General features: G+C 48.6%; 3 protein-coding genes across 4 annotated transcripts in view; all 3 read right to left on the bottom strand.

The window, feature by feature from the left end:
• Nucleotides 1-1,864: 1,864 nt before the first annotated feature.
• On the bottom strand, nt 1,865-7,675 carry ECM1 (extracellular matrix protein 1; the record flags this gene model as incomplete). Of its 2 annotated transcripts, none has more annotated exons than XM_079697135.1 (10): nt 1,865-2,340; nt 2,773-2,860; nt 3,030-3,250; nt 3,765-4,139; nt 4,408-4,730; nt 5,841-5,921; nt 6,016-6,093; nt 6,199-6,300; nt 6,381-6,443; nt 7,606-7,675. In XM_079697135.1, the coding sequence occupies 10 exons, from the start codon at nt 7,673-7,675 to the stop codon at nt 2,110-2,112; spliced, it is 1,632 nt and encodes a 543-aa protein (XP_079553261.1). In that variant the 3' UTR covers nt 1,865-2,109. The 2 variants fall into 2 exon arrangements, with proteins under 2 accessions (XP_079553261.1, XP_079553262.1); XM_079697136.1 differs by lacking the exon at nt 6,016-6,093 and adding an exon at nt 5,078-5,134.
• Nucleotides 7,676-8,255: 580 nt separating this feature from the next.
• TARS2 (threonyl-tRNA synthetase 2, mitochondrial) lies at nt 8,256-19,469 on the bottom strand (the record flags this gene model as incomplete). Its single annotated transcript, XM_079724930.1, is given in 19 exon segments — nt 8,256-8,629; nt 9,626-9,740; nt 10,252-10,324; nt 10,495-10,596; nt 10,808-10,908; nt 12,607-12,684; nt 12,867-13,004; nt 13,222-13,384; nt 13,863-14,080; nt 14,383-14,481; nt 14,672-14,818; nt 16,004-16,082; nt 16,336-16,400; nt 16,519-16,636; nt 17,418-17,542; nt 18,446-18,569; nt 18,881-19,077; nt 19,343-19,375; nt 19,377-19,469. Coding segments are annotated over 19 exon segments (2,217 nt in total). The 3' UTR covers nt 8,256-8,480.
• A 1,236-nt stretch (nt 19,470-20,705) lies between these two features.
• Nucleotides 20,706-26,571, bottom strand: part of RPRD2 (regulation of nuclear pre-mRNA domain containing 2) — a gene marked incomplete at both ends in the record, with an annotated part of 89,233 nt that continues 83,367 nt past the window's right edge. Inside the window, one exon of the mRNA XM_079697008.1 lies at nt 20,706-20,799. Within this exon, the coding sequence (XP_079553134.1) occupies nt 20,706-20,799 (94 nt within the window). The remainder of the gene's footprint in view (nt 20,800-26,571) is intronic.

Raw genomic sequence — 26,571 nt, 5'->3', positions numbered from 1 at the left:
CATTTTATTTTACTTATTTTTTTCTTCCAGTTTTATTGAGATATAATTGACATACAGCACTGTGTTGAATTTAATATATTTTAAGTTTTTCTATACAACGAATTGCCATAAACGTTAACACGTTCACCATTTGGTAACTAACAGCAATCCTATCCATGCTTCGGGGCTCTGTGGAAAGCCACCTCCTCCATTTAACAGTACCCCGATTCCTACAGATAATTACTTCTTTTTAACTCTCAGTTATTGATGCTTATATCTATTTAGCACTTGATATTCTTTCATGATAGCTGCTTACTATTGTTTTCTTGGTTTCCTTCCTCTCCTCCCCGGTAGACTGTAAACTCCTCGGGGCTGGGACTGTGGTCCAACTCGTCTCGGATTCCCTCTCCAGACTTGGTGGGGCGCTTTGCAAATGCAGTACGAAAGCATCTCCGGGAAGCTCCTGGAGGGACAGAGCCCGTTAGTGGTGCCTCTGCCGGCGGAGCTGCCCGCCCGTCCCTCCACCGGCAGGGGCTCCGCCCGCGAGCTGGTTTGGACCCGTACACCGAGGGCGGACGAGCGCACGGGGTCGGGGAAAGAGCGCGCCCTGCCTCTGCCAGCCCGGTCTCTGGCGCCCAGAGGTGATCAGAAAGGGGCGTCGAGAGCGCTACCCGAGCGCGCGGCTGGGGTCACGCAGACCCGCGCTAGCCGGGGTGCCGTCGCAGGGGCGGGGCACGGAGTGTCTCTCTCCCGCTCATTGGCCCCCGTGCTGACGGACAGGCGAAGGAGCTGCTAAGACGCTGATGGGTTAAAAACTGCTATGCGGGCAAAAGTGTAAGTAAATAAATAAAAGGCGGTGGAGGAGCGGAGGGAACGGCGGGTGTCAGTTTTAGAGCTGCTGGGGCTCATCTAGTCCCCGGCTGGGGAAGGACGGCAGTCCCTGTTTCACCCTCTTCCTCCATAAGCTGGGCCGGGGACGTCCTGCTTTCTGGAAAGTTGTCCAGGCAGCAGAATCACAGAGGACTCGTCCCCACGGGACTAAGCCTTCATTCTAGTTCTTTCAGCTCCAGCCTGGAGGCTCCAGTTTCCTGTGGTCAACCTCGAAGGGCCACAGGGTCCCGCCACCCTGTGGTCTAGCTCCGGTCTGGGTGCTACGGCGCCCTCCCCTCAGGCATTGGCACGACACTGTCCGAACTGAACTGGCCTCCCAGGTTCCTGCCTGGCTGGCTGCTGACTAGACATCGTAAAAGGCAAATATGAACACATATTCTGCTTGAAACCGCCGGCAGAGGTGCCAAGATGCCCTTTAAGCCGGGCAGATGAGTCATTCGTGATGAGCTCCTGCTTATCTTTCCAGTCTCATCTGGGAGGAACAACCACCAGTCAGGTCCTTTCAGCCTTTGTGCTTCTGCACGAGTTGCCCCTTCGCCTGGTCCGTACCTGCCCCCTTGTACCCTCTACTTCTCCTGGAGAAGCTCCGACCTCACCCCTGCAGAGGCCTTCCCTGGTGCACCCCTACTGCCCCAAGCCCTACTCCCAGCTCTGGCCCGGTTATCAAGTGCTCCGAGCATACTGGCACTCTGGCAGCCCTGTACCACAACACTAATCACACCTGCTAGGTTCCTGGAATGTGAGCAACCTGAATGTTTTCCGAATGTGTATCCTGCAGTCTAGCACAGTGCATATCGACAGGAGTTCAATCAATGGAATAAACACATGGACTTCAAGGATCAGAAGTGAAGATTAAAAAATGTCAGGCAGGGCTGTGCGTTTTGGGGGCTCACCAAAGACATGAATCATATCTTTTTCACTTCTGAATCCTGATAGCCAGCTAACAAAGTGACATTCCTTTTAAATGTGTGAATAAATTCAAGATGACAAATACTGAAGTTCAACCATTTAATTTTGGTCCCAACAAAGCCTGTGGAAAGACTTCTGCTCAGTTAGTGGGGGTGGGGCAGTGGGCCTCAGGGGCCAGAAACTGAAGAAAATCGGGCAGGTTTAGGAGGGTGTGTTTGTGTGAGACAACAGACACCATGAGGCCAAATCCAAGAGGTGTTTACTGTAATGAGTATTGCAGGAGGGTGGGGTGGGGTCCCCTAATCCGATCCTCCAAGGCTCTGAGGTGACTCACTCTTCCTTGGGCTCAGGGGTGGGGCTGATATTTGTTCCCCAAGTTGGGCCCTGCTCCCCCTGGTCCTTGGCATCCCTAATGTCTCCAGCCACTAGAGCCACATTACTCAGATAATTAGTGTTGAAGCAGTTCATCTGTTCATCCCCAGGACTCAGTTTACAGCAGAAGGCAGAGTCTCGCCAGAATTTACGTCGGGGACCACACAGGTCATCAATAAAGGCTGATTTCTGATGAAGGAGTAAAGCAGACATGATAGGGGAGGAAGGTTGTCAGAGGTCAGGCCTGGTTCTTTGGATGTCCAAAGTCCCTATTCCCTCAGCTTCTACTGCTCTCTCCCTAGATCCCTTCTGGGGCTCAGAGAGAGTACAAGGCTGCCTTCCACAGCTAGATGCCTTGTGATGGACAGATGTGAACATCTGGAAATGCCAGAAGCTAGAGGCCCAGAGAAGGCATAATAGGCATTTAGAGATGGGGAGCAGGTCAGGTCAGGTCAGGAGTGAAGGCTCCTGGAACCAAGAAAAAAGATCTCCCCAGTAGTCCTCATTATTTCTGCGGGCTGATTTGAGGTACTAAAAGAAGGGGTATCCTGCAGTTCCAGCCCTCTCACTCCCCTCCCCTGTGTTCCCCTGGAGACTATGACCCCCTGCCCTCACACTCACCTCCTCCTCAGCACAGCAGGCCTGCTCCGGAAACGGCAGGTCACAGCAGCGGGCAGTCACGTTCTGGATCAGCCCAGGAATCTCCTTACTATGTTGGTGGGAAACGGGTAGGGGTCAGGGTCTTTGGGTGTCTCCAGGCATCAAAATGGTGCTTGCAGACCGTGATTTTGCTCTTCCCAAGAGTGCCCCAGAGGGTGCCCCAAAAGGGAGGTTTTGGAGAAGGGAAAAGAGTTGGGGAAAAACTGGGCAAGACTCACTGCTTGGTGAGAACTCTTTGATTTCCACAGAGATGACTCATGAAGTTGGGGGTGATTCGGCTGAGGTCCAGGGTCAAGATGTCCCGGTCATAGTTGGGATAGGGAGCCTGCCGGGCAAAGCACTCATCTCGGGCAGGGCTAGGAGGGTAGTGGCAACACGAGTAGTGGTGGGTATTTGTAGCCTTTTCCTGATCACAGTAGCCATTAAGGGTATCCTCCCACTGTGGGCCAGAGAAAGGAAAATCAGAAGCCTGGACACTTGGCCCCCCTGACCCACTGCTTCCCTCACTGCCCTACGCTATGAGATGAGGGACTCTCAGCCCCAGGTGCCAAAAGGGAAGGGCAAAGAACCAGAGGGCAAGGAGCCAGCTGTAGATGTATGGGATTGGGAAGGTGGAAGGGTAGAAGAACAGATGAGGTTCGGAGCTGGCCACAGGAGATGTGCTGGAACGGTAGACAGACAGGGTCAGGTGAGGACAGAGCTGGACAGATGGATGGCAGACAGGTACATGTGTAGGGTATTGGGTGGACGAGGCCAGGAGTGCAGGATGAAGGTGCGCAATGAACAGACTCAGACGAAGAACACAGTGGATGGACGGACATTCACAGGCAGATGAATGGGCAGACATGCTCACAGGGGGTAGGTATATGGATGATGAATAGGCTGGTGGGATCAGAGGTCAGAGACAGGAGGGCAGGCAGACAGGCTCTCAGGATGTTGGGATGCCCACTTACCGCCTTCCATGTACAGGTGTGGTTGTTCCCCTGCCGGCAGCAGTGCTGGAACTCCCCCTCCAGCCGGGTCAGAGCCTGCAGCTGCCTTTGGATGGGGTCAGTAGCTGGGAGGTTGCGTGGCACACAGCGGAAGCGTCTTAGCTGGCAGATGTTCTTGATATTGTCCAGTGTGGGTAGCCCAGGGGGAAAAGGCAGCTCAGGACCCAAGGAAATACCAGGCTGGTGGCTTGGGCAGGTCTGGAGCTGGTAGTGTGGCCGGGGAGCTTCGTCTTGGAAGCAGGAGAATCGAGCCTCCCCCTGACGTTTGCAGCACCAATGGGCTCGGGTCTTGACAGAAAACTCAGCCTCACAGAACCGGGTCATTGCGTCCTCCCACTAGAGCAAGAGGACTAGATCAGCCTGTTAGCCCACTCTCCACATACCTGTTTTCCTCCCAGGCTCCAAACAGGACCCTGGGTACGCAGATAATAAAGAAGCAGAGGCTGTCCTCTGCTCTTCTGGCACAATGAGAAGGCCCGACGTAGGGCCAATGAAAGGGACCTGAGGTTCCTGCACACCCAGGCCTAGGCCTCTAGTCCTTGAAACACACACATACTGTCTGGGGGTTAAAGGACATCCCCAGGATCAAGAGCCCAACCCTTACCACGACTTTTGCACAGTCCAAGCGGTTGGTGTTGCTGTGACAGCGGCAGCAGCGGGAATATCCAGTCTCCAGCAAATTGAGGGTCTCACCCTGACGAACAAGGTGGGAAAAGCCAGTCTGTGGCAGGTTCCAAGGGCCGTACACCACATGCTGACGATTAGGAAGGCAGATCTGGTCCAGATTGTCCGGAGAAGGCCGCCCAGGGGGGAAGCCATCCAGCCGGTGGCCCCAGCCACCTTGGTGGGGGCCTTGTTGGCAGTGCTGGCCTGGATTCCAAGACTCAGTCTCTGGGGGGCTGTGGTCCATGAAGGGAGCCAGCTTTTCTAGAATGGGGAGAACAGAATGGGAAGGGGGAACATGCAGAGGGATAGAGAAAGGCTGGATTGAGTTGGGAGGATTGAAAGAAGTTGGGGTTGAGGAGAAAGTGTTGGGAGGATATAGACGAAAAGGGGACAAATGAATTCGTGGCTCTTAACTTCAGAATGACTGACCTAAAGGAAAAGAGACCTGAGTCATGAAAGGTGTCACCCTTATAGCTCCCTGACCCCGAATCACGCCTGTTCCCTTTGCTGCTTCCCAAGGCTCAGAATACCTGCTCCCCCACCCCACTACCCCGACCAGGGTCTGAGCATTAAAGCTGGGGGATGGACAGACTAAAGCTGTCACTCACTCTCTCTCTGCTTAGATTGGAAGGTCATCTCCTCTTGATAAAGGAAAGATGGGTCTACTGGGGTAGAAGGATGCGTAAACAGCATTCATGTTGGGACATCTCTAGAAGACAGGCCAGTTCCCATTCATAAAAAGTAACTCAATAGAGGGACTTCCCTGGTGGTCCAGTGGTAAAGAATCCACCTTCCAATGCAGGGGACGCGGGTTCGATCCCTGGTCAGGGAACTAAGATCCCACATGCCACAGGGCAACTAAACCTGCATGCCACAACTACTGAGCTCACACGCCTCAACTAGAGAGCCCACGCATTCTGAAACCTGCGCACCACAACTACAGAGCCCATGTGCCCTGGAGCCTATTGCGCCACAACTAGAAAAGAGAAAAAAACCCACATGCCACAACTAGAGAGAAACCTGCACGCCACAACGAAAGATCCTGCATGCCTCAACAGAGATCCTGCGTGCCGCAACAAAGACCCAACGCAGCCCAAAATCAATCAATCAATAAAATTAAAAAAAAAAGAAATAGCATACGCTTTAAAAAAAAGTAACTCAATAGAGAAAATAAATGCTACTTTTGTGTCATGTAATCTTATAATTTTATAAAATAGGTATTATTTCCCCAATTTTACAAATAAAGAAACTAAGGCTTGGAGAGGTAACTTACCCAAGGTTATTACACAGCTAGTAAGTGGCAGAAGCCCCAAAGCCCATGCTGTCAGCCACGGGTAGGCAGGAGGGTAAAGAGGGGAAGGAGTCACTTACCTTCCTTCTGTTCAATAGGGACCTGGGGAGGGGATAGCTCTGCTTGTAGGGGGATGGTCTCTTGAGGGAGAGGCGGATCCCCTGCAAGATAGGGGTGAAGACACAAAAGAGCAAGGCTCAGGCTGATGTCAGCAAGATGTAGTGGGTGGGAGTGAGGGAAAGGGCAAGCACTCACCTTTCTTTTCCACAGGGAGTTGGGGAGGGGGCAGCTCCTCTTGGACAGGGATGGCTTTCTGAGATGGAGATGGCTGTACTACAGAAAGCGGAGTGTGTAAGTAGCCCACTCCTTCTTCCCCTCCCATTCTGAAGATCAGGAAGTAAGTCAGACTAGAAACCTAGAGACGCAACTGAGACTTACCTTCACTCTGTCCTTCAAAGTGAGGGCTATGCTGAGAGGTGTCAGGGTGATCCATGGGGAGACCTCTGGTCAGAGGTGGGGAAGGGGGTGCAGCATAGCCAACTACCAGCAAGAAGGGAGATGGTCAGAGCCTACATTTCCTCCTGGAGCCCCAATCCCATGCCACTCCCCCAAACTCTTACCTTCTTGAAGGGGGTGGGTGAGGTGCACTGGCCCCAGCTCCCTCTGCCCTGAAGCCTTGATGCCTGGAAGAGGAAGGGTGAGTCAGGGGTGGTTTTGAGGGGCCCTTTCCTGGCCCTGGGCATGGGAAGGGGAGGCAGTAGATGTTAAGAGCTTAGAAAAGATAACCAAGACACCAGAGCCTCTCTGTACTGCTCCTGCCCCATGTCCCCTAAGCCACCCCCCAAACACACCTGGTCAAGGCCGACTGGGTGTGATAATCTGACAGCCTCACCTCTGCCACGCTCAAAGCCTTTGGTCTCCCAAGTCCAGGCCTAAAGGGAGTGTGACACATGGGGCTGGGGAGGAAGGCCTTAATCTTGTGTGTCTTTCCCTTGCAGCTTCTGGGCTCTCTCCACAGTCCAGACCTTGAACTGGCTAGAGCCTCACCTGCCCATCTCCTCCACCCTCCTGCCTACCACAGGCCCTTTAAACATCTTTGGGCCTTCTGGTAAGGAGCCCACACAGAAGTTGAAGTGCCTCCCCTTCAGCTAGTCTCAGATCCCCCTTAGTTCAGGTCTCAATTTAGGACCTGGGAAACTGGGATGGTTCAGGACTCCTGAGGCAATTCACCCCACAGCCACAGGGAAAGTCATCACCTGTAGCTGATCTGCAGTCACAAAAGACCAGGACCTGGGAAGGACAAGACAGGGCCTTCCAGATAGATTAGATCTATGACACTCTTGCAATAGTTTCCCACAGTAACATTTTGTTTGGCATCCAAGCAGATAATGTGTGTGTGAGCTAGAGAGTGGCTGTGCCTGGTCCCCTGTAGATGGATGATGCCCTCTCTTCTCCTAACCAGGTAGGGAGTCAGTCAAGGCTCTCTGGGTCAGTAAACTGGTTTTGAGCAGCCTGGAAGCTTCTCTTCTTCTCACTTCTGGCTAATAGGTGCCACATAAACATCAGGTCCCTCACTCTGTGAATGCATCCACCCCTGCAGTTGTCCGTTTGACTCCAATATGTTTCTTGGCAGCAATCTCTAGGAGCTCCTTTCTTTCTGTACCCCTGCTCCCCTCCCTGGTTAAAGGCTCCAGTGCCTAGGCCCACCACAGGCCTGCTCAGAAACAGGCAGCCAAATGGGGCATCCTTTTGCTGGTGATGAGCCATCCGGGATGGCTGGACCCAGGCCCCAGGCCCATGCTAGCCAGGCCCCCTTTCCAAGTGCTGGCTCCGACCCCAACTCACCTCCCTTAGAGGCTACAGAAGCAACAGCTAAACAGGCCAAGACCAAGGCTGCTCTGGACGTGGTCCCCATCCTGTGGCAAGGACTGGTCAGCAGCCACCCAAGTAGGTCCTCTCAGGCAGATCTGATTTGAAGAGCTGGGCTTCTGGGAACCTGCTTCTCCAGTTGCTGTTACTGCTGTTGTGAACTTCAGGGCTGGTTCCTTCTCCTCTTTATAGTCTATCTGGGGATAGCTACCGCCCTCCTCAGCTTCCTGCCATGACTCAGTCCCAGCTGCTCCTCCTCTGGCAGACACTCCTCCCACACACCCTGAAGGCTCCTGACAGGATTGAGAATGGTGAACCCAACCCCAAGAGAAACTGATTCTGAGAATCCTGGAGCAAGAGAGGTCTGAGACTTTGTTTTGTGCTTCAATTTCTCCATTTGGCCTTCTTTGGAGAATGGATCTGACAACCTGCTGAATTGGGGCTGGGGAAACAGGGCACTGAGGAGTTTAGACAGGGGAACAGGACAGCTATCCCAGGGAGCTCCCCGACCAGTGAGATCCATGGGCTGCCCCTTTTAAATTACCCCAACCCCCCAGGACAAAAGAGTGGGAGACAGAGTCAAACTCCCTTTTATGTCCCCATCAGGAGTCAGAGATGAAGACACATTCCCAGTAGCTTCAAGTTTATTATTTTTAGTTTCACTCTCCTCACATCCAAACAGCTACAGCTTCCCCCAGACCAAATCTCTTTTCATGAGAGCAGATTCATGCCTCCACACAAGTTCTGAGGGGTCTGGGGGACTTCAGACTCTTGCCAGTTAGGTTGGGCCCCTCTGTGTTAAGGGGGCCTGATAGCTCCTACAGGTCTTTGCCACATCTATACACAAAAGCTTAGAAAATTTCTTCAGCATTTGGGACCCTGGTGTTCTGTAGCTCCAGTAGCCGCTGTACAGCCTCGGCCAAGTCCTGTTCCCCAAGTCGACGATTATCTCGAGTCCGAATGTTCACTGTTCTCTTACTCTGCTCTTTCTGGCCAACCACTGCAGAAAGAGGGGGGGTTTGAGAATCTCAGGGAAAATTTATCCAGAGGATATCTCCTTTTGCTATGCAGAAATTTAAGAGACCGAAATCTTTAGGAAGAGCAGAGCTCAGACATGGTTCCGGGAAAGGATATATTTAGCTATCTCTTGCTCTCCAGTTCCCTGGTCATCCTGAGGAGATAAAGAAATATTCCAGACATTCTCCTACATGCCTTATCACTTCCACTCAGGATCCCAGGAGTCAGAGATAGTCGGGTCAGCCAAAGAAAGACAAACAGATCAAGAAGCAGATCCAGAGAGAGAGAGAGAGAGAGAGAGAGAGAGAGAGAGAGAGAGAGAGAAAGAGAGAGACAGAGAGAGAGTGAGTGTGAGAGTGTGAGTGTGTGTGAGTGTGTGTGTGTGTGTGTGTACATTAGAGAAAGGGGAGGGTGGCAGGGTGGATGACACACGTCCAAGTCCAAGGGATCATGGGCAGCTTGATCCAAGGCTGGCAGGATGAGTGGATGTGTAAAACTAGAGAACCAGGTAATCTGGCTGAGACGTTCCTACTCCTTGCCTTCAAGACAGAACTCTGAACCTTGGAAAATGAAAAAAAGGAGCAAGGTAGGCCTAGACTATTTTTCTTAAGGCCTTTCTCCTCATCCCTTAGGGCTGACTCTATCTAGGTGTAGAATAAGCAAAGCTAACTAATTAATGCCTTATTATCCCTTCCTGTTCCTTTCTGATGCTCCCTTGGCTAATTATTAACAGACACCAAGAGCTAGGGCGGGGGTCAGAAGAAAACTGTTCTGAGGGTCAGAGTTGCTGGTCAGGGGGTGAAGGAGCCTAGGGCCCAAATGGCTCAGGAGTTCTGAATCCTGGCTCCTGCCCAGCTCAGGTAATGAGCTGCAATTTACCCAAATACGCGGATGACCAAACGTAGTAGACAGGGAAGAACAACATACAGGCCAAGTGGAAGAGTGCAAGGCTCTGAGAGCTGTGCTGACCCGGTCTTACCGAACTGAAAATTGTAGTGGGCAAGCTGAGCCCGGCGGATCCTCCGGCCGAGGGTCAGTCCGCAGTCAGCGTCCAGGTCGCCAACCAGTCCTGCAGCTCGCAGGCTCCGCTGTGCCTGGGGTAGAGGATCATTGACAGGAACCTGATTTAACGGAAGGCTGAGGAGCTAGAACAGTCTGATGCCAGCTCTCCTCAAGCTCCCCCATCTGCCCCTCCTTCCTCTGCCTCAAGGCTCTCCAGTTCTCAGGGACAAACCCTCCTCACTCTATACATTGAGGCCTCTCCCCAGCGCCCCAGCCTCCTTGTCGGCCTCCTCCTGGAGCCAGGCCTCCCTGGACTCTGCCTGTTTCTAGACACCACTCTACCCAACCAGCTGCTCGACTCTAGTACTGTCCATATCCTTACTTCTCTCCAGAAAGGGAAAATAAAACAAACATTTCTCCAAGCCCCCTTTTGTGCCAAGTGCTCAATTGTCAGCATTCAACATTTATTAATTTGAGTGCAGTCTTGTGATTCCAAGTGTCGTGCCCCTTTCACTACCCCATGTGGCCTCTGCTACCCATTGCTCGTCCCCAGCCTCCCTATTAGTCTTGCTTCGGCCCCCATCCTCACCCTCAACTCCTCACCTCCCTGGCATATTCCTCTTGCTCAGTCCCCACAGGTATAACCACCACCTGGAATGGTGACAGCCATAGTGGCCTGATTGAGAGAACAGAGGAAGGCAAATTATTTATCCTGGCTCAGACCCCAAGTGTGGCTGCAGGGAGCAGATTCTAGAAGGAAACAGAAGCTGGAGTCTGAAGGGAGCCAGGATGTGGAGCATGCACTACCTGAGGGCCAGAACAGGAATCGGGGGTCGGAGGTCTCACCATTTTCCCCCGCAGCTTTCCGCCAGCACTCCCAACATCCTTTCCACAGAACCTAGCACTGCTCGATGAATGAGGACTGGACGCTCCAGGGCCCCCGCCTGCCTTGGAGGGAAAGGGGAGGGGGTTGGGTGGAATGGAAACGTGTCACACAATGTGCACCCAAGATCACCGTCCAGTTTCCAAGAATCTTCAGCCCTGGCAAGGGAGGGTGTGGAGGATGTGGTTTAGTTTCTAGGGTCAAAGGCTGAGAGGGAAGTTGTTCTCCACCTATTCCATGGGCCAAGGGAAAAGGGGACAGGACAAGGTTCTGTACCCCTTGTACTGGAGGTCAAATCTCAGGGGCAGTTGGAAGTCAAGCTGGATTGTCCCACACTGATGGGGCCGACCCAGGGCATCGTGGAGGTGCACGTCAATCTGGAGGAGACAGAAGGGAGGACATGAGAGAAACCAGAACCAGTATCCTCCATTATGCATGCCACCCCCTGCTGCCTAGCCACATCCCAGGCTGTGTGGAGAGACGTGTCACCCAGCTGCATCGTGCTGTCCGTCACTCGCTGCAGACTCTGGCGGTGGCTCTTTCCACTTAATAGTGGTGTATTATTAGGGAACATCAACATTCACATGAATGGCCCATCCTCACCCTGGCCTCTCAATTCCTTGAGTTCTTCATCTTAGAGACCTTCATCCGCGCCCACACTATGGCTACATCCTTCATGCTGTCATCGCCCAGAATGGCTGTACCTCTGAAACAGTCCATCAGACACCTGCTCTGATTACTATCTCTTGTCCTTCCAGCTCTGACACTTATTCCTATTAATGGCTCTTCAATCTCTCGGCTCCTTAACTCCTCATTTTTCTTCCCGTTCACAGGCCTCTCAGCCTCTCCCACCCGTTTCTTTCCCCATGAAGATGTAACCACTCTCCCTGGTTCCCTGGTTTCACTGTTCTTCTGTCACATCCACATGACAAAACCCCACCCTGGTGGCACCCTAGCCTCCCACCTCCTTGGCCCTGGAACAGAAGTGCCCAGTGCTGCCCAACACGCCACACCACACAGACGCAAAAACAGCGATTGATTGCAAGTCACTGTTGTGAACCTCAATTGAACCCTTGCTGCTGCCTGCAATCCTCTGGCTGCCCTAATCAGCTCTGCATCCTGTTCTCCTCAAGGATTTTCAAGCTTTCTCCTCTCTTCCCGTCTTCAACCCCCGCACTGACAACTCTCCTATTCCCCACTCCTATCTCAGCAAATGGTCCTGCCTCCCATCTCATGGAGAATTCTGATAGTTGGTATCATGAGATGGGAAAATGTCTCAACTTCTGTCACCACAACTGTAAATATCCTGGCACCTACCCCCAAGCCTTTCCTTCTACCCTCTAAACAACAGCACAGGTGGTTCTTTCTGTGGAGGGCTCTGGATCCCACTCCTCAAGACTCCCCAGAAACTTTCCTCTACTGAAACCCCTTCTACAACTTCAACTTCTCCCTGACCCAAACAGGCTCCCTCCCATCACAGCATTTAAACATTCTCAAGTCTCTCCCTTCATCAACATCTCTTTGGATCTGCCAGCTACTCTCCTTTGCATTTATAAGAGCCAATGTTCTGGGAAGTGTTAGGTTCATTCATTCACTTCTAACTCCATGTCGTCCCCACTTTACTGAAAAATGGACCCTCAAAACCTAACAGCCTTTTCACTAAATCCAGGAGACACTTTACAGTCCTTTTTCCCCGACTTCTTACACCTCTTCCAACTTGCCATGTGAGTTTTTACTCTTCGCCCCAGCCTCTGCCTACAACGTTCCCTCCTGAAGCACCTTTTTACTTGGCCAACGATTGCTTTTCAGATCGGAGAGAGATTCCTATGGGAAGCCTTTCCTGACCCTCCTGAGTAACGTGCCCCCTTAGTACCTACACAGCACTGATCCCACGGTGCTGAAACACCCTATTTACCTCCCAGGGCCCTCACCAGACCTAAGTTCCATGAGAGCAGGAGATGTACTGCTCTTCTTTATATCTTACACAAATTTAAAAACATTCCTTCGTATTAAACAGTTAATAAACTAAACAAAAAAAGGAATAAATAAGACTCTAACCACGGTCCCCAGCTTACCTTAGGCCCATAGAAGGCACCATCTCCAGGGTTGAGGTCCCAGGGTTCTCCAAATTCTTCTAGGGCCTGTTGAAGGACCTTTAGAGGAAAGGATACAAGAGAGGAATATGTCATCTTAAACTTTATGAGCAACAGATCCCTCTAGTTCCCAACAGTGACCCTCTCAGCATATGCCTCTACCAGGGACCCTGATTCCCATCTCCCCTCTCCTTCCATCAGAGACTGGTTTATCTGCCTCTGCTTCCCTACCACCTGCTCACCTGCTCAGCCTGGTCCCAAAGGCAAGGCTCTCCCAGGAAGCCAGATGGCCGGGTAGACAGTGCCAGGTGGAAGGAGAACCCAAGGACAGTGTAGACAGAGCGGAGGAAATCAAGACAGCCTCGGATCTCTGCTTCCAGCTGGGGGAATAAGGGCAGGTGAGCTGCGTGCTAGCTAGAGCTCTGGGGTGGTGGTAGTTTGGGGAAAAGAGGGCAAAAGCATAAAGGAAAGGTTGCGATAGAATGTAGCTAAATTATCGTATATAAAGAGGGCAACTGAGGGTCAGGAACGTTGGCAGTTCACAAGGAGAATGAAAGGCGGCTTAGAAATGCTTTGGTGGAGCTGGGGAAGGGTCACCTGATCGGGTGCACAGAAGATGTGAGCGTCATCTTGCTGGAAGCGCCGCAGCCGGGTCAGTCCCCCCAGACTGCCAGAGGCCTCGGCCCGGTGCAAGGCCCCGAAGTCAGCCAGTCGCAGGGGCAGCTCTCGCCAGGATCTGGGCCGGTGGGCGAACATCAGGCTGAGGTTGGGGTGGGGAGGAGTCAGGGCCACAGGGAAAACTAGCCCCTGAAGACTGCTCCTCCGCCCAGGCTGCTTGCTTCCCTTCTCTGCACCATCAGCTAACACGCTCTCCAGCCTTGGCATGCCTGAGTCCTGTCAATGCCACTCATCACAATCTGGGCCCTGTCTGGTTCAAAAGTGAATCTCAGTAACAACAATAATAGACATCACTTACTGTGCCCCTGTTCCGTGATAGGCACTGAACTGAAAGAAGAACCTTAGACAGCAACTCCAAACCCTTGATATTACACATGAGGAGACTGAGGCTTAGGGAGGTGCAATGATTTTTCCAAATTCACATAGGGAGCTAGAGGGCAGATTCAAGACTCAAATCAGGTGTTCCAATACGATTGCAAGTTTTCTACAACTTAGTACTTACTAACCAGCTGCCTAGCCCTAGCCCTGGGAGGACCCAGGTCTCCTGGATCCCAGCTCACCAGTGCGCAGGACAGTTCATGGGCTTGAGGGCGAGCGTGCCTGTGGGATGGCTGGTAGAGTGGTCACTCTGGGAGCCGGCATGGCTGTCAGAGCCTGGGGGCTGCAGGGCAAACATGTCTTCCCGGTAATGCTCCCAGTGCCCTGACAGTTCCCAGAGTTTCGTAGAAAACAGCGTGGGGGTTTTCACTTCTGAGAAACCACGGCGGGTGTACTCGGCCTAGAGAGGAGGGTACAGACATGGAAGGCCAGAGTGACTGGGGGGAGAGGAAGCAGGATGGCGGCTGTGTGATTCTTCTGGGCCCTCAGGTCATGCTGAACACAGCTACAACCTAGTACGCACCATCCTCCCTCGCTATGCTCCACACTGTAGACCACACATTTCTAGGCCCTTGCTAAAAGTCACTAGCACTTTACGATATTTATGTTTAAACTTCTAATCCCCCTCTTTTAACACCTGGCTTCTTCTAGGCCCTCAGTCCCTCCCCAGTCTTCCTTCCCCTGAACATGGGTCCTCCTTACCCTGATAAAAGCCACGAGTACATTATACACCCTTGTCCCTCGAGGCAGGAAGAAGCAACTCCCAGGGCTCAGTTCATGGAAGAAGAAGAGCTCCTGTTCCTGGAGTCGGGAACGGCAACGGTCACTTCAACGGGGAAGCAGGGGCTTGGCAACCCAGAAGAGATAACTGACCAAGCTGCTCAGTCTGTGGGATTCCGAATCTGCTCTCAACTTCACAGTCAGGTTCCTTCATCTCTCTCCAACCCTTATCATCACCCCCACCCTGCCCCCATTTTCCCAGTCTCTGTACCTTCCCAATGCGCCGGTGGTCCCGTAACTCTGCTTCCTCCCTCCACTCTTCCCAGGCCTTCAGCTCCTCTGCAGTGGGGAAGGAAATTCCTGACACTCTCTGCAGTGTCTCTGGGGTGCTGGAAAACCTCCATAAGGATGATGAGTTCTGTAGGAGGACAAAGGGAGTCAAAGGGAAGATGAGGACAACCTCTCTTTCAATCCTCATATGATACTCTGAGCATAAGCATCACAGGTATGACACTTGACAACGATCCCATCTCATCTCTCTCTCTACTTTTCCCACCATCACCACCAGGATGGCCCCTGCCATCCTCCAGACACCCCCTGCCATGTATACCACCCCGGAGGTGCCTGAGCCTTGATTTCTACATATGTCCTGCTGAATTCTAACCTTACCCTGCCACCTCTTTTTGTCCCCATTCTCACTACCACTGCCCTACCAGCACCCGTGTACTTTGTTCCTTTCCCTTCTAATCAATGACTGCTCAGGGAAGTAACCCTAAGTTCTGGTCAAATATTAGTCTATCCATCCCCTTATCAACCTCCCATACAGCTGCTAGAAAACTCAGTCTCCCACACTAGGTCCTGTTCCTGGATCCATGCAATTCAAATGCCTCTGCTTGTTCTTTCCTTGAACAATTGTATGGTACTAATAAGAAACAGCCTGCATTTTATAGCACTTTTAACTTTTCCTCAAACGCTTTCTCTTGCATTAGTTGGTTTTGTCTCTATGATGTGGATTTACTGGTAGGACAGGAATCAACAGCTTCATTTTATAGATGGGAAAAACGGGTAAGGAGATTTACCCAAGGCCGTATACTTCATCAGTGGCAGAGACAGGACTAAGAGCAGATGCCTAGGTTTTCAGTCCAGGGCTTTTTGCTCTGCACATCTGCCTCTCCCCTCTCTCCCTGCTCCTATTCTGACTAATAGCTCACCTTGCCCAGGAGCAATATTTTCAGAAAGGGCAGGCCTTTGACTTAAGAGTATTCTCTCTGTGCCTGTCAAATGGTGTTCCACACTGGCTCTCTCCACAGGAGCCTTCCCTACATGACCATGTCCAGCCTGTTCATGCCCTCCCTCGCCATCTCCCTTAGTGCTAATGTCTGACTATGGACTCGGAATTGGCTTCTGGGCCCTGGCAGGGTGTCCAGTATCTGTTATCAGATGGGGATTTCTAAAAGGCAGGGACAGAGTTTCTTTCTATTTCTCGATTCCCCCCATAGCTATCAGAGCAGAAAAGGGGCTGACAGAGAGGGTCACCTTCCCACTCCCCAGCTCACTCCAGTGAAAACAGTAATCTCAACCTAACCCAGCCCTCACAACTGACCGTTAGCAGCTTCAGGCCTCCAATCTGTCCAGTATGCCGAAGGTGGGGGCCTCTGCACAGATCAACCAACATACCACACCTGGGAGAAAGAAGGGGCCAGTTAGTGATTTCCAGATTCTTGAGCTTCTAGGATTCTCCCTCTAGGGTGTTTAGCTGACAGAAAGAGACGTAAAGAACTATTCCACAGAGAAAGCAATGGGAGATAAAAATCAATTCCCATTTCTTTTTTGGGAGCAACAGATTACCTCTATCTTCTTTCCCTTATCCCATTTCTGGCCTTCTTTAGTGCATCCCCACCTCTCCCTGTTTCCCTCAGTCTTGACAGCTCTCACCCATATACTGTTGCCGTTGGACCTGTCACTTTCTCCTTGATCAGGTGAAGCTTAAAGGGGTTATCCTGGAAGAAGGGAAGAGTGAAGACAAGTCTTTATTCCCACGAAGAAGTCCTGAGAGAGAGCCACTCCTTCCCTCACGTCTCTAGATTATCCTCCTAAACTTGTGTGTCTCCACCCCACCTTGAAGAGCTGCCGAAGCTGATCCTGGGAAGCCTCTAGTCTCCGGAAGGGTTGAGCAGCAGCTGCAAGTTCCTGACAAATCCGTTCCAAAACAGGCAGCTCTGAGCCCTTGATTGTCCTGGAAAGATGAGGGTTGGTTGGCTTCCATCCTCTAAGGAGCATCACCTGGGTGTTGGCCAGGGGATGAAATCCTGCCTTCCAAAAACATCTAAGATTATTGGCAAAGACAAACAGACTAGGGGAAAACAAATAGGAAATCAGGTACAAAGTTTACAGCTGGAGCAAAAGCTCTCTGTACGAAATTAAATGTTGTGTGCAGGCAATCTGGATAAAGAAAACTAGAGCAACAGTAATGAGGGGTGAAGTAAAAGTTGAAGAATTCATAAAAGCTAGAGAAGGTAAGTTTCAAGCAGATTTAGAAAAGGAAGGACATGAACTAGTGGAGAAAGTGGTACCTATGTCACAGTTGAGGCATGGAGGGACCTGCCCCTAGCTTTCTTTCTCCTCCAAACTGAACATGCCTGAGGCCCCAGAAAAAGGCCTCAGAAAGCACCCCAGGAAAGAGGTACAAACTTTCAGTTATAAGGTGAATAAGGTCTGAGAGACTAATGTATAGCATGGTGACTATAGTCGATAAATTCTGTACTGCATAAGTGAAATTTGCTAAGAGCAGATCTTAAGCATTCTCACACACACACAAAAAGCATGTGCTAATTAACTCGACTGTGGGAATCCTTTCACAATGTATACATGCATCAAATCACCATGTGTACACTTTATATTACAATTTTATTTGTCAAATATACCTCAAAAAAACAGAAAAATAAAGTAAAATATGGTGAAATCTTTGAAAAAGAAACCACCCCAGAATCATTCTCTTCCTTCCTTGCACTACTCACCGTTCCTTTCCAAGGAAGAAATCATGGTAAAAACCACATCCTGTGCTTGGACCTTGACAGAGGACAGCACCTAGAAGTTGTTCAGCTGCTGCCCCCAGGACATGGGTACTGGAGTGCCAGAATACCTGGGTTCACAAGAACGGAGGTCATGAGTTCATAACCTTCTCCTTTAGCCCCTAGCTCTCAGATCCTCTCCTCAGAGAAGCTGGCATGAAACCAGTATGAATAACTATCACAAAATGGGGAACCTGACTTTGGGGTGACCACCAAATAGTAAAAAGTAAAACGAAAACAAAAACAACTGAATAGAAAAGAAAGAAGGCCACTAGAAGCAATGCACAGAAGACAGTAAGCCTCACTCCTCAGTGCTTCCGGTTCTAGAGCATAGTAGGAGGCTAGTCAGTTTTCATGCCATCCAAGCTGACATGAAAAAGTGGAGAGGAGGCCAGGCGATGTGCTCGGTTGTGCAAGCCACATTAAAATTAAAAATATGCTACAGATGACTTATAATGCATGTCTCAAGAGTTGGAGGGCTGGGCTTCCCTGGTGGCGCAGTGGTTGAGAGTCTGCCTGCCGATGCAGGGGACACGGGTTCGTGCCCCGGTCTGGGAAGATCCCACATGCCGCGGAGCGGCTGGGCCCGTGAGCCATGGCCGCTGGGCCTGTGCGTCCGGAGCCTGTGCTCCGCAACGGGAGAGGCCACAACAGTGAGAGGCCCACATAACGCAAAAAAAAAAAAAAAAAAAAAGAGTTGGAGGGCTAACGTGGCATATTATCCTCTATTTTCAACTTTATATCTCTCCCTTTCACTAGCACAATGATCACTGCTTAACAGACCCAGGCTAAGTAAAAACTTTCACCCTAAGTTTCCAGCTTAGCCAGGAATAATCAAGACAAGCAATCTGCGGTAGGCCTCCCTCCCAACTGCAAATGGAGAAACTGAGGCAAAAGAAATAAATGCTAGAAGTGCCCACTTAAACATCTCTTAGTTTAGTAGCCACTGTATCCCTGATAAGGAAGAAACTTACTGCTTTCCCCTCTGCAGAATCGAATGTCAGAAATCTGAGGTCAGAATCTGTCTCTAAGGGCCGCTCCAGATCATAAGGTTCTCCATTCACTTGAGCAGCCACTGCAGTATCTGCCAGTTTAGAACTTTAGCAGTGGGGGATGGGGAAAAAGACAAAAACAAGGTTACCATCCAACGGGGTAGAGAGGAACTAGTCTCTTAGCAACTCCAAACTTGAAAGGGGAAATGTGTTACCAGAGCAACAGAACCTATCGTTTTCCCCGATGCATAACAGAGGAAGGGCAGAAACTATGAAACTAATGCAGATAAAAAGGAATCAGCAGGAAAAGCTGTCTTGATGAGAATGGAATAAACATACAGAGCTCTTTCCCTGCTCAAATCGAGAAAGTACAGAGATAGAAGGATTATCCTGGTAGGTACAGAATGGGCCTGATACCTGATCTGCTGGGCTAGTTGGTAAGGGGTTGTGTTCCATGCCACAGCATCCACTTTCTGGCCTCCAGGAAGTGATATCTTGATAGTCCGGTGTTCCTTCTGTGTCATGCTTGCTAACCTCTTTACCTGAGCAGTCCATAGCTCCTCAAAAAGGCCAAGCCGCTCTACCAACCAGTGTGGAGGGGTCGGCACAGCTGCCTGGAGGGAAAGATGTTAGGAGGTAACACATGTCCCACCATTCCTTCTTGGGATTGGGGACAGTGGGAAATTAGAACATTTAAGTGGCCGTGGTCCTAATCCCTAGTCTTTAAAAGGACTGGGTGATAACGGGTCCTAGGCTGGGAGCCCTAGGCCCCCCAGGCTGCTGACCCTAGGAAAAAGATGGCGCATCTAAGGGTTAGAGTAGCCGGGTCTGGAGACGCAGGGCAGGAGTAGAGGGGGTCAGGCTGGGTTGAGAGCCTACACTCTGGGATTCCGCTGGGGTGGGTCCAATGTGGTTCGGAATTTTTGGGTACCTCACGCACCATGTGCAGCCCGCAGGCTTGTAACCCTGGGATCCGAAGCCGCCGCCACCTCTGATACGGCCCCATTTTCCTTCAGACCCGTCCTACATCCTCAAACAAATGATCGCCGCTTCTCCATCGCCAGATTCCTCATTGGCTTCCGGCCCAAAAATGTCCATGCCTATTGGTTATTACAGCTGCCACTCCAGTCTGGGACCACCTCCAGGAACTCCGAAGAGGTACACCCCACACAGCACGAGCAGCGATGCGGGTGGTTCCGGCTGACCGGAAGACCTAAACTGTTACACATATGGGCAATTCCAGAGACCTGCAGTTTCAGACCAAAGTAGCAATAAGATATCCTGAGGCTTTGAGGGCAGGGGCAGGAAAATTCTCCAGAGTGCGAATGGGAGAAAAACAGATTAGAAAGGGTAGTCATTTTCTTTTAACCATTAAGTTTTCTTTTACGTAGTCTCCACTGGCAGGTAGGAAACAGGTAAAAGCATAGACTTTGGGACAGGACAGACCTAGTGTAAATCCTGGATCGCTATGTAATTTTGGATAAATTAATTTCTGATAAGCTTCAATTTTCTTATCTATAAAATGGGAATAATAATAGTTATCATTCTGAATTGTTGAGGTTAATTTTATGTAAATCGTCTAATATACAATAATGGGCAACAATAGCTACAAGCTATGAGAACAAATGAATATAACCGCTTTGGGGCTAGAGCGAAAAATCTGCAGAGGGCACTCCTTGGAGTCCCTTCATACTCATCGTGCTTAAATAGGGGCCTTAGAAACCTCTTAATCTTACAGATGAAGAATTTAAGGTCAGAGAAGGTAAGTGGTTTAAGGCCAAACAGTAAGCACTGACGCTGGATTCTGAATCCACATCTTGTATTCTTCTACCACACCAGACTTTCTCTGGTAATAGAGTTTACTCCAATGCAATTCCCTCTTCACTTCAGAAAGAAGTGCCTGACCCTAGAATCTTAGCTCTCTGCTTCCTACACAAGACCTTTGCCTCTCATTCCCATCCTAGCTCTCAACTTCCTTTATCCCTTCTCTTCCCTCTCCCTGCTATATCCAGAACACAGTAGTAGGTATATTTGATTTGTTTTACACAATAACAGTTGAAACACAACCAGATATGTAGTAAAGTATGAGGGGAAATGAATTTAGGTACAGCTGTGAGGTTCTCAGTAATTCCCATTAGTCCCCTCACCTGGGGGTGGGGCTGGTTGGAGTTGGTTCTCAAGTTTCCAATGGTGATGTTATCAAGGATTGTGGAGGAAAAGCTGTCAGAGAAAGATGTTTAATCTAAGTTTCCAGAGGTTCTGAGAGAGGCAGCAGTTGATCTGAATCACAGGCACCACTCTGGATCTTGGCTCCATCTTCTGGTATGTTACACACCCTGAAATACAAAAAGAAATAAACAAGACTGTGGAAGAGGAAGATTACTTGTGTGTGTGTGTGTGTGTGGTTGGGAGAAGGTAGGGAATTCAGAAAGTGTGACAACAGGCAGAACTTTCCCCATGGCTCTGCACCAAAAGGGACAGGGGAGTGTTACATTGCAGGCAACAAATTGGTAGCTGCTCAATAAATAATTATTGACTTAAGAATGCACCAATCACTGTACTGACTCGAAAGTCCAAAGTATTCATATACTGATACACACCTTCTTCAATCATTCTACTTTGTAAGGATAGTAGAGGGATGGTGGAATAAGTAGATTACACTGTTATGGTAGCTCCAGCACTCATCCCTCAAACATTTACTGACTGCTTACTGTATGCAATGCACTGAGCTGAGTGCTCAGGAGGTGCCAATCAATCGACTACTATATCATCACCTGTTTTGCAGTAGAGGAAGGAAGGAATGTCAAGTTATTCCATTCCGCCCTGTGTGGCCAGCAAACCAGCAAGCAGGCAAAAGCAAGCTAGCTAAGGCCAACGCATTAAGCACTGGTTCTTCACAGTGATTTTGATCTATGACTAGCATGTCTCAGCCTCGGAATTTTACTATGTGCCAAGTGCCATGCTTCACTATCTCATTTAACTCCTAGAACCCCGACAAGTAGTAGCTCTTCTTACGCTCCCTTTAAAACACTGAAAATGACTCAGACAAGTCAAGCTGCAGTCCGTCTGAAACCAAGGCCTGTGTTCTGCCATGCTATGCTGTCTCTCAGGGACCAGGATAATCATAATGCATCATATTTGGTAGCACAGCTCCTTTTTTTCTCTCCAGGGTACACTTCTAGGAGCCTTTGGGGCCTAAGAGGTCTTTAATGTAGGGTGGAGAGAAAGGTCCAATAAAAAGCCAAGAAAAGAGGCAAAGAGGCATCTTATCAAATATCCTCTACCACACTAAGGTTAAGGAAAAAGAAGAGTTTAGGAAATAATGGCAGAAGATTTCACAGAAGTCTAGGGAAAAGGGAATCCTCAGTAAAGGGTATACTAGACCCTTAATTTTGGGAAATTCTCAGCTTTACTCCACTTTTAGAATAGACATCCTGTTAGCTAAAGCTTTGGTTGAGGAGGTATTGTTTTTATAACGTTAAACTATTTGTAAGAATTCTCTCCATTGAAGGTAAAGTACATTTCCCACTTGCTATCAGGATCAACACATTACCTCCAAATCTTAGTTTTTAGAAGCAAAATTTCCCTGCACCAGAGAAATTTTAAAAGATATTGGAGGTAAAAGAGAGAAATGTAAGAAGGTAAAATACATAAAGAAAGGTTTACATCATTGCCACCAAATGCTTTTGAGGCCCAAAGAACTAGCCAAGTGGTTAAGCCTACAGTAGGTACTGTGGGGAGTTTAGGTTAAAAAAAATTTTTTTTTCCCTTAGTAATGAAGATCTAGGACGCAGCCAAACTTTAACTTTGCTTTAAAGATGCTACAAAGAGAAAGTCCAGCCAAGTTTGCTGAATAAATCAAGAGGGGGAAGCTTCCTACCCAGAGCATGGGGATAAATTGAACTTTGAAGACAAAACCTTTGGCTCACCTAAAAGTCTCTACTAACATTTCCCTTTCCCAAGACATTTCTTGAGTCTGAGAAAAAAGGAAACAGCCACCCCCACCCTGACTTTTAAATGACCCTGGTTGGTCAGGTCAAGACCAACGGAAAAATATGAAGTCTCCCAAACACAGGAGTCTGTGCCAACTTAAGTTTGATGCTGAAGTAAAAAAAAACAAAAAACAAAAGCAGAGAGCAAAGTACTCTGAAAGAAGGCCCTAGCTACATCTACGGAAGACTACATACAACTATGGCCCACTACCCAAAAAACCAAGATTTCAAATTAATACTTCATTAATCTCTACTGCCTTTGACAATGATTGGCTACCTAGAAAATGGGATCTTAAGTATTGCCTCATGTGGGTGCAAAGGATTCCTAGCCAGGGGAGGAGAAAACAGAAGGAACTGGATGCTGCCCATCTTCTTTCTACCCATTCCAACTGAAATACTCCAAGAAAAATGTAGGAAATTTCAAGTCTTATCTCCTTCCCACAAATTATGTGGCAAAGGACTTAATTCTCAAAAAGAAGGGGATCCAATGGGGAAGGGAAAGGAGGTAATGTGGTTGGAACATCTAATTTGCTAGGAACCCCAACAGATCCAGGGTGTACTGGTTTAGCCAACACCCTTTTAAGTCAAACACAAACAACTGCAGCCTGTATTTGTTCTCTCTGTTGGCACTGCTCACTAGCCCCTCCACCCATATCTGTGTTCTCAACGTTTGACTCTTGCCACAGTGATAACAAAAGGACAGGAAAAAAATAAAATAGAACCGTAAGGTAACTGTAATATGTTTCTAGATAGCTCTCAGCCTTCTTATCCCCTTCCCCTGAAACTTGTAACTAAGCATTAAAGGTTTCTTCTGTCCTCCCCCAGCAGTTCGTCAGAAACTGATATTTTACATTGCACTTGCTCCTTTCCTTTAAGGCATTATGTGCTTCTTCCTACTTCTACGTGGGGGAAGAACAGGATGTTTACTTAGGAGCCATCTCACTTATGGGTATCCCTCTTGCAGCTTTGTCTGTGCAGACTCAATGAGTTATTACTCAGCAATTGTGAACAGCAGCTGACCGGATTTGTCCAGTTACTCATAAACAAGTATGAGAAACGCCTCAATACCCTAAAACCCATTCAGATAGTGTTTGTGTTATTCTGTCTATATACATGAGGGGGTAACTCATTCCTTCTATACCATATTGGCTTAAATAGAACAATTTTGGGGAAGTTATGTATTTTCAACATGCCCAGAAAGGCCGATGAGGAATTCTAAAAGCTGTTGCTTCTTTGGGGTGGAGACAGGAATCAGGTGGGCAAGTCAAGGTCCCAACTGGGGACCAGGAAGTAAGGGTGAGCCAGATTCCAGAAGCAGCTAGCATAGTGGTACACCCTACCTGCTGGGTGTGTTCCTAGGCTGCTGCTATTTCTGAAGTGTCTGGTGACACATCTGTATCTTCACATATTCAAAGCTGCTATTTAGAGCATTCTACCCTGCCAGTGACCCAGCCTGGTCTAGACGCAGCAACTCTCTTTACCCCTTCAGCCAACACTCCAATTATTAAGCCTCACTGGGTTATGAAAAAGGGATGGGGCAAGAGAGAGGGGTTGAGTGTAGCTTCTGTATGACAGACTGTCAATATACAAGAAGGGTAGATGTGGGCAAAGCATTGGCCAGAAGGATCCCTATCACCACTACCCCAATTTTGTTTTGCTTTAAAAATGCTTCTTCGCTCACAACTGTACGACTTTTTGAAGACATAACACAAGTTATCATCCATACAGTATACCCACTTCATTACCAACCATTCCCTGAACATCTTGATCTCACCCCACCCATCATCCCTTTCAAAATTGAATTTCATAAAGGATCAAAGAGAAAACCACAAGGCCATAAAGATCTCAAGAGGCTCAGACTGCCTTCAGTGACACTGAGTGCAGAAGTCAAAGGGGACGACAGCTGGACAAGATCAGTGCGAGAGGGGAAAAGTCAACCACACAACAAAGGAAACCATACTTTATTGAACAGGAAACAAAAACAATTTTGGGGGCAAAGAGATTAAAAAAAAAAAACAACAGAGGAATGCCTGGAAGAGAGGGAAGGGCAAGTGGTCACAAGGAAGGGATGAGATGGGTGGTCTGTGGCATCTGTGTTTGCCTTAGAACCGTGCAGGCACATACACCAGCCCCTTTACCCTCCATGCACTCTTAGACCAAAGGCCAATACAATTGTATCTTCAGAGATATATCCAGGCTTTTCTTCCTGCATTCTGTAGCTGGTTTCACCTTCAGCCCTGGACAGTCATGTAGGGTCTTTGCTGGAGAAAATTTAGGTCTTTCCAACCATAGGCCTGTTCCACAAAGCAGCAGTTTCAACTCCTGGAGAAGTTCCCTCCTATTTGCACTCACCAGAGAAGCCAGGGGCCCTTGGTCAAAGCCCCAGATCTCAAAGAAAAATGTCAAACCTTTAGAACTAGTTATTTTATTAAATGATATTAATACACATTTCAAAAGGATTTCATTGTTGTTGCCTCTAAAGCATGTACTTGTTTTGCTTTCCACACTGAACACGTGAGAATACCAATCCAACATATCTAATTTTAATCTTAACAGGCAACCCAGCCCATTCAAAAAAAGGGGGGAGGGGGAGGAGGGGAAGAAAAAAGGGGAAAAAGCAGTAATTTACAGCGGCTTCAAAACAATAACAGCTGAAGCTTAATTCTGCATGAACCAGTAACTTCAGGATTGATAGTGAATATTTTGCAATTAGAAGTTTAGCATATTCACATTATCTAGATAGGTTTGCTGTACCATATATATCACAAACATTGTATTCCTGGGATCGGAAAGGATAAAAGGCCTATTCTCTTATCATTTTACCCTCCCTGGAAACAAACCAAATTCTATTTATTCTCAACTTTTGGGAGGGCAGAGGGGAGCAGGGAGACAGGTTTCATCTAAGCTGACTGAAGAGTAAACTCTTACAAAATACTCAAGGACTCAATTTCTGATACTGTATCACTGGGTTTTAAGTGGTACCAGTGTATTCATGACCCCCACCCACTGATTCTCTGTCTGTGATTTTACAGTGAGCACCAAGGACGTTAGTAACAACCTCACATATTCTGCTTGCATATGAATCATGTCCTTGCCAAGATACACTATGCTATGCTTTCTTTAAAAAAATCTTGTTTATTTTTTAAACTCAGGTTGAAACACAAAAGTCAGAGCATGGGCACGGAGTTTTAAATCACAGACAAAGAATAAAACCCCTTTGTTTCATGTTATGAATACCAGAATTGTCTTTTTTGTTTCACTATATCACATATATACATTGTTGTCTTCATTTACTGCTGTAGACAGATTTCCTTAAAGTTAACAACAGCTGACAAGTCACATACAAATCCTCACTTCCATCTTGAAACAAATGCACTGAGGATTTTGTGGCTTAAAAAAAAAACGCTCCACAAAAAAACCAACCCTTAAAAGTCCATCTTTTAAACTGTACAAGGTCCTTCTTTCATGGATTAGCTATCATGCTTTTGAGGACAACAGTCCTGCCCCAACATTCAGGAAGCCACTGTCCTGACAACCCCGCATTTTCTGATAAAATCAAATGGTCAGAGAGCCTTTTCAAGTAAACACTACTTTTAGCTTAAACAAGAGCAGCAAAAAGAATTCACATTCTTTTATCCTAGAATAAAAAAAACATCCCACTTTTCTGCAAAGGAAAAAAAAACCTATCTCAGTTTCAAGTCAGAGAGAACTCTCCCTTTCCCTCCCCCCACCCCCACCCTCACACTCTCTTATACTTTTCTCTAAACCAATGTCTTAGGACTCAAACTGTACTGTTTCTTTGCTTTGCTACACTATATACCCCACCCCACTTACAAGGTCATGGTATCATGCATTTTTGCGGGGGGAGAGCTACAGGGCAGAGAGGCTTGAGAAGGTCAAAGAAAGAAAGAACAGTTGGCTTAAAACCAGAAACGCATTAGGAAGATGAATGACTTGCAGGATCCTAACCAAAGAAAACATGGTGAGCCCAAATAAATAATATGGAATAAATTACACAAAAACTCCCAAACTATGATGCACACCTGGTTTAAGCTGCTCTTTATCTGAAAAGCAAGTTTATTCTGAGACAAATAATCACCTTCTGTCACTACACTG

The sequence above is a fragment of the Hyperoodon ampullatus genome, assembly GCF_949752795.1.
Source record: "Hyperoodon ampullatus genome assembly, chromosome: 2".
Lineage (NCBI taxonomy): Eukaryota > Metazoa > Chordata > Mammalia > Artiodactyla > Ziphiidae > Hyperoodon > Hyperoodon ampullatus.
The sequence above is the reverse complement of the archived record's forward strand: the minus strand, read 5'-3'. Positions and strand labels throughout refer to the sequence as shown.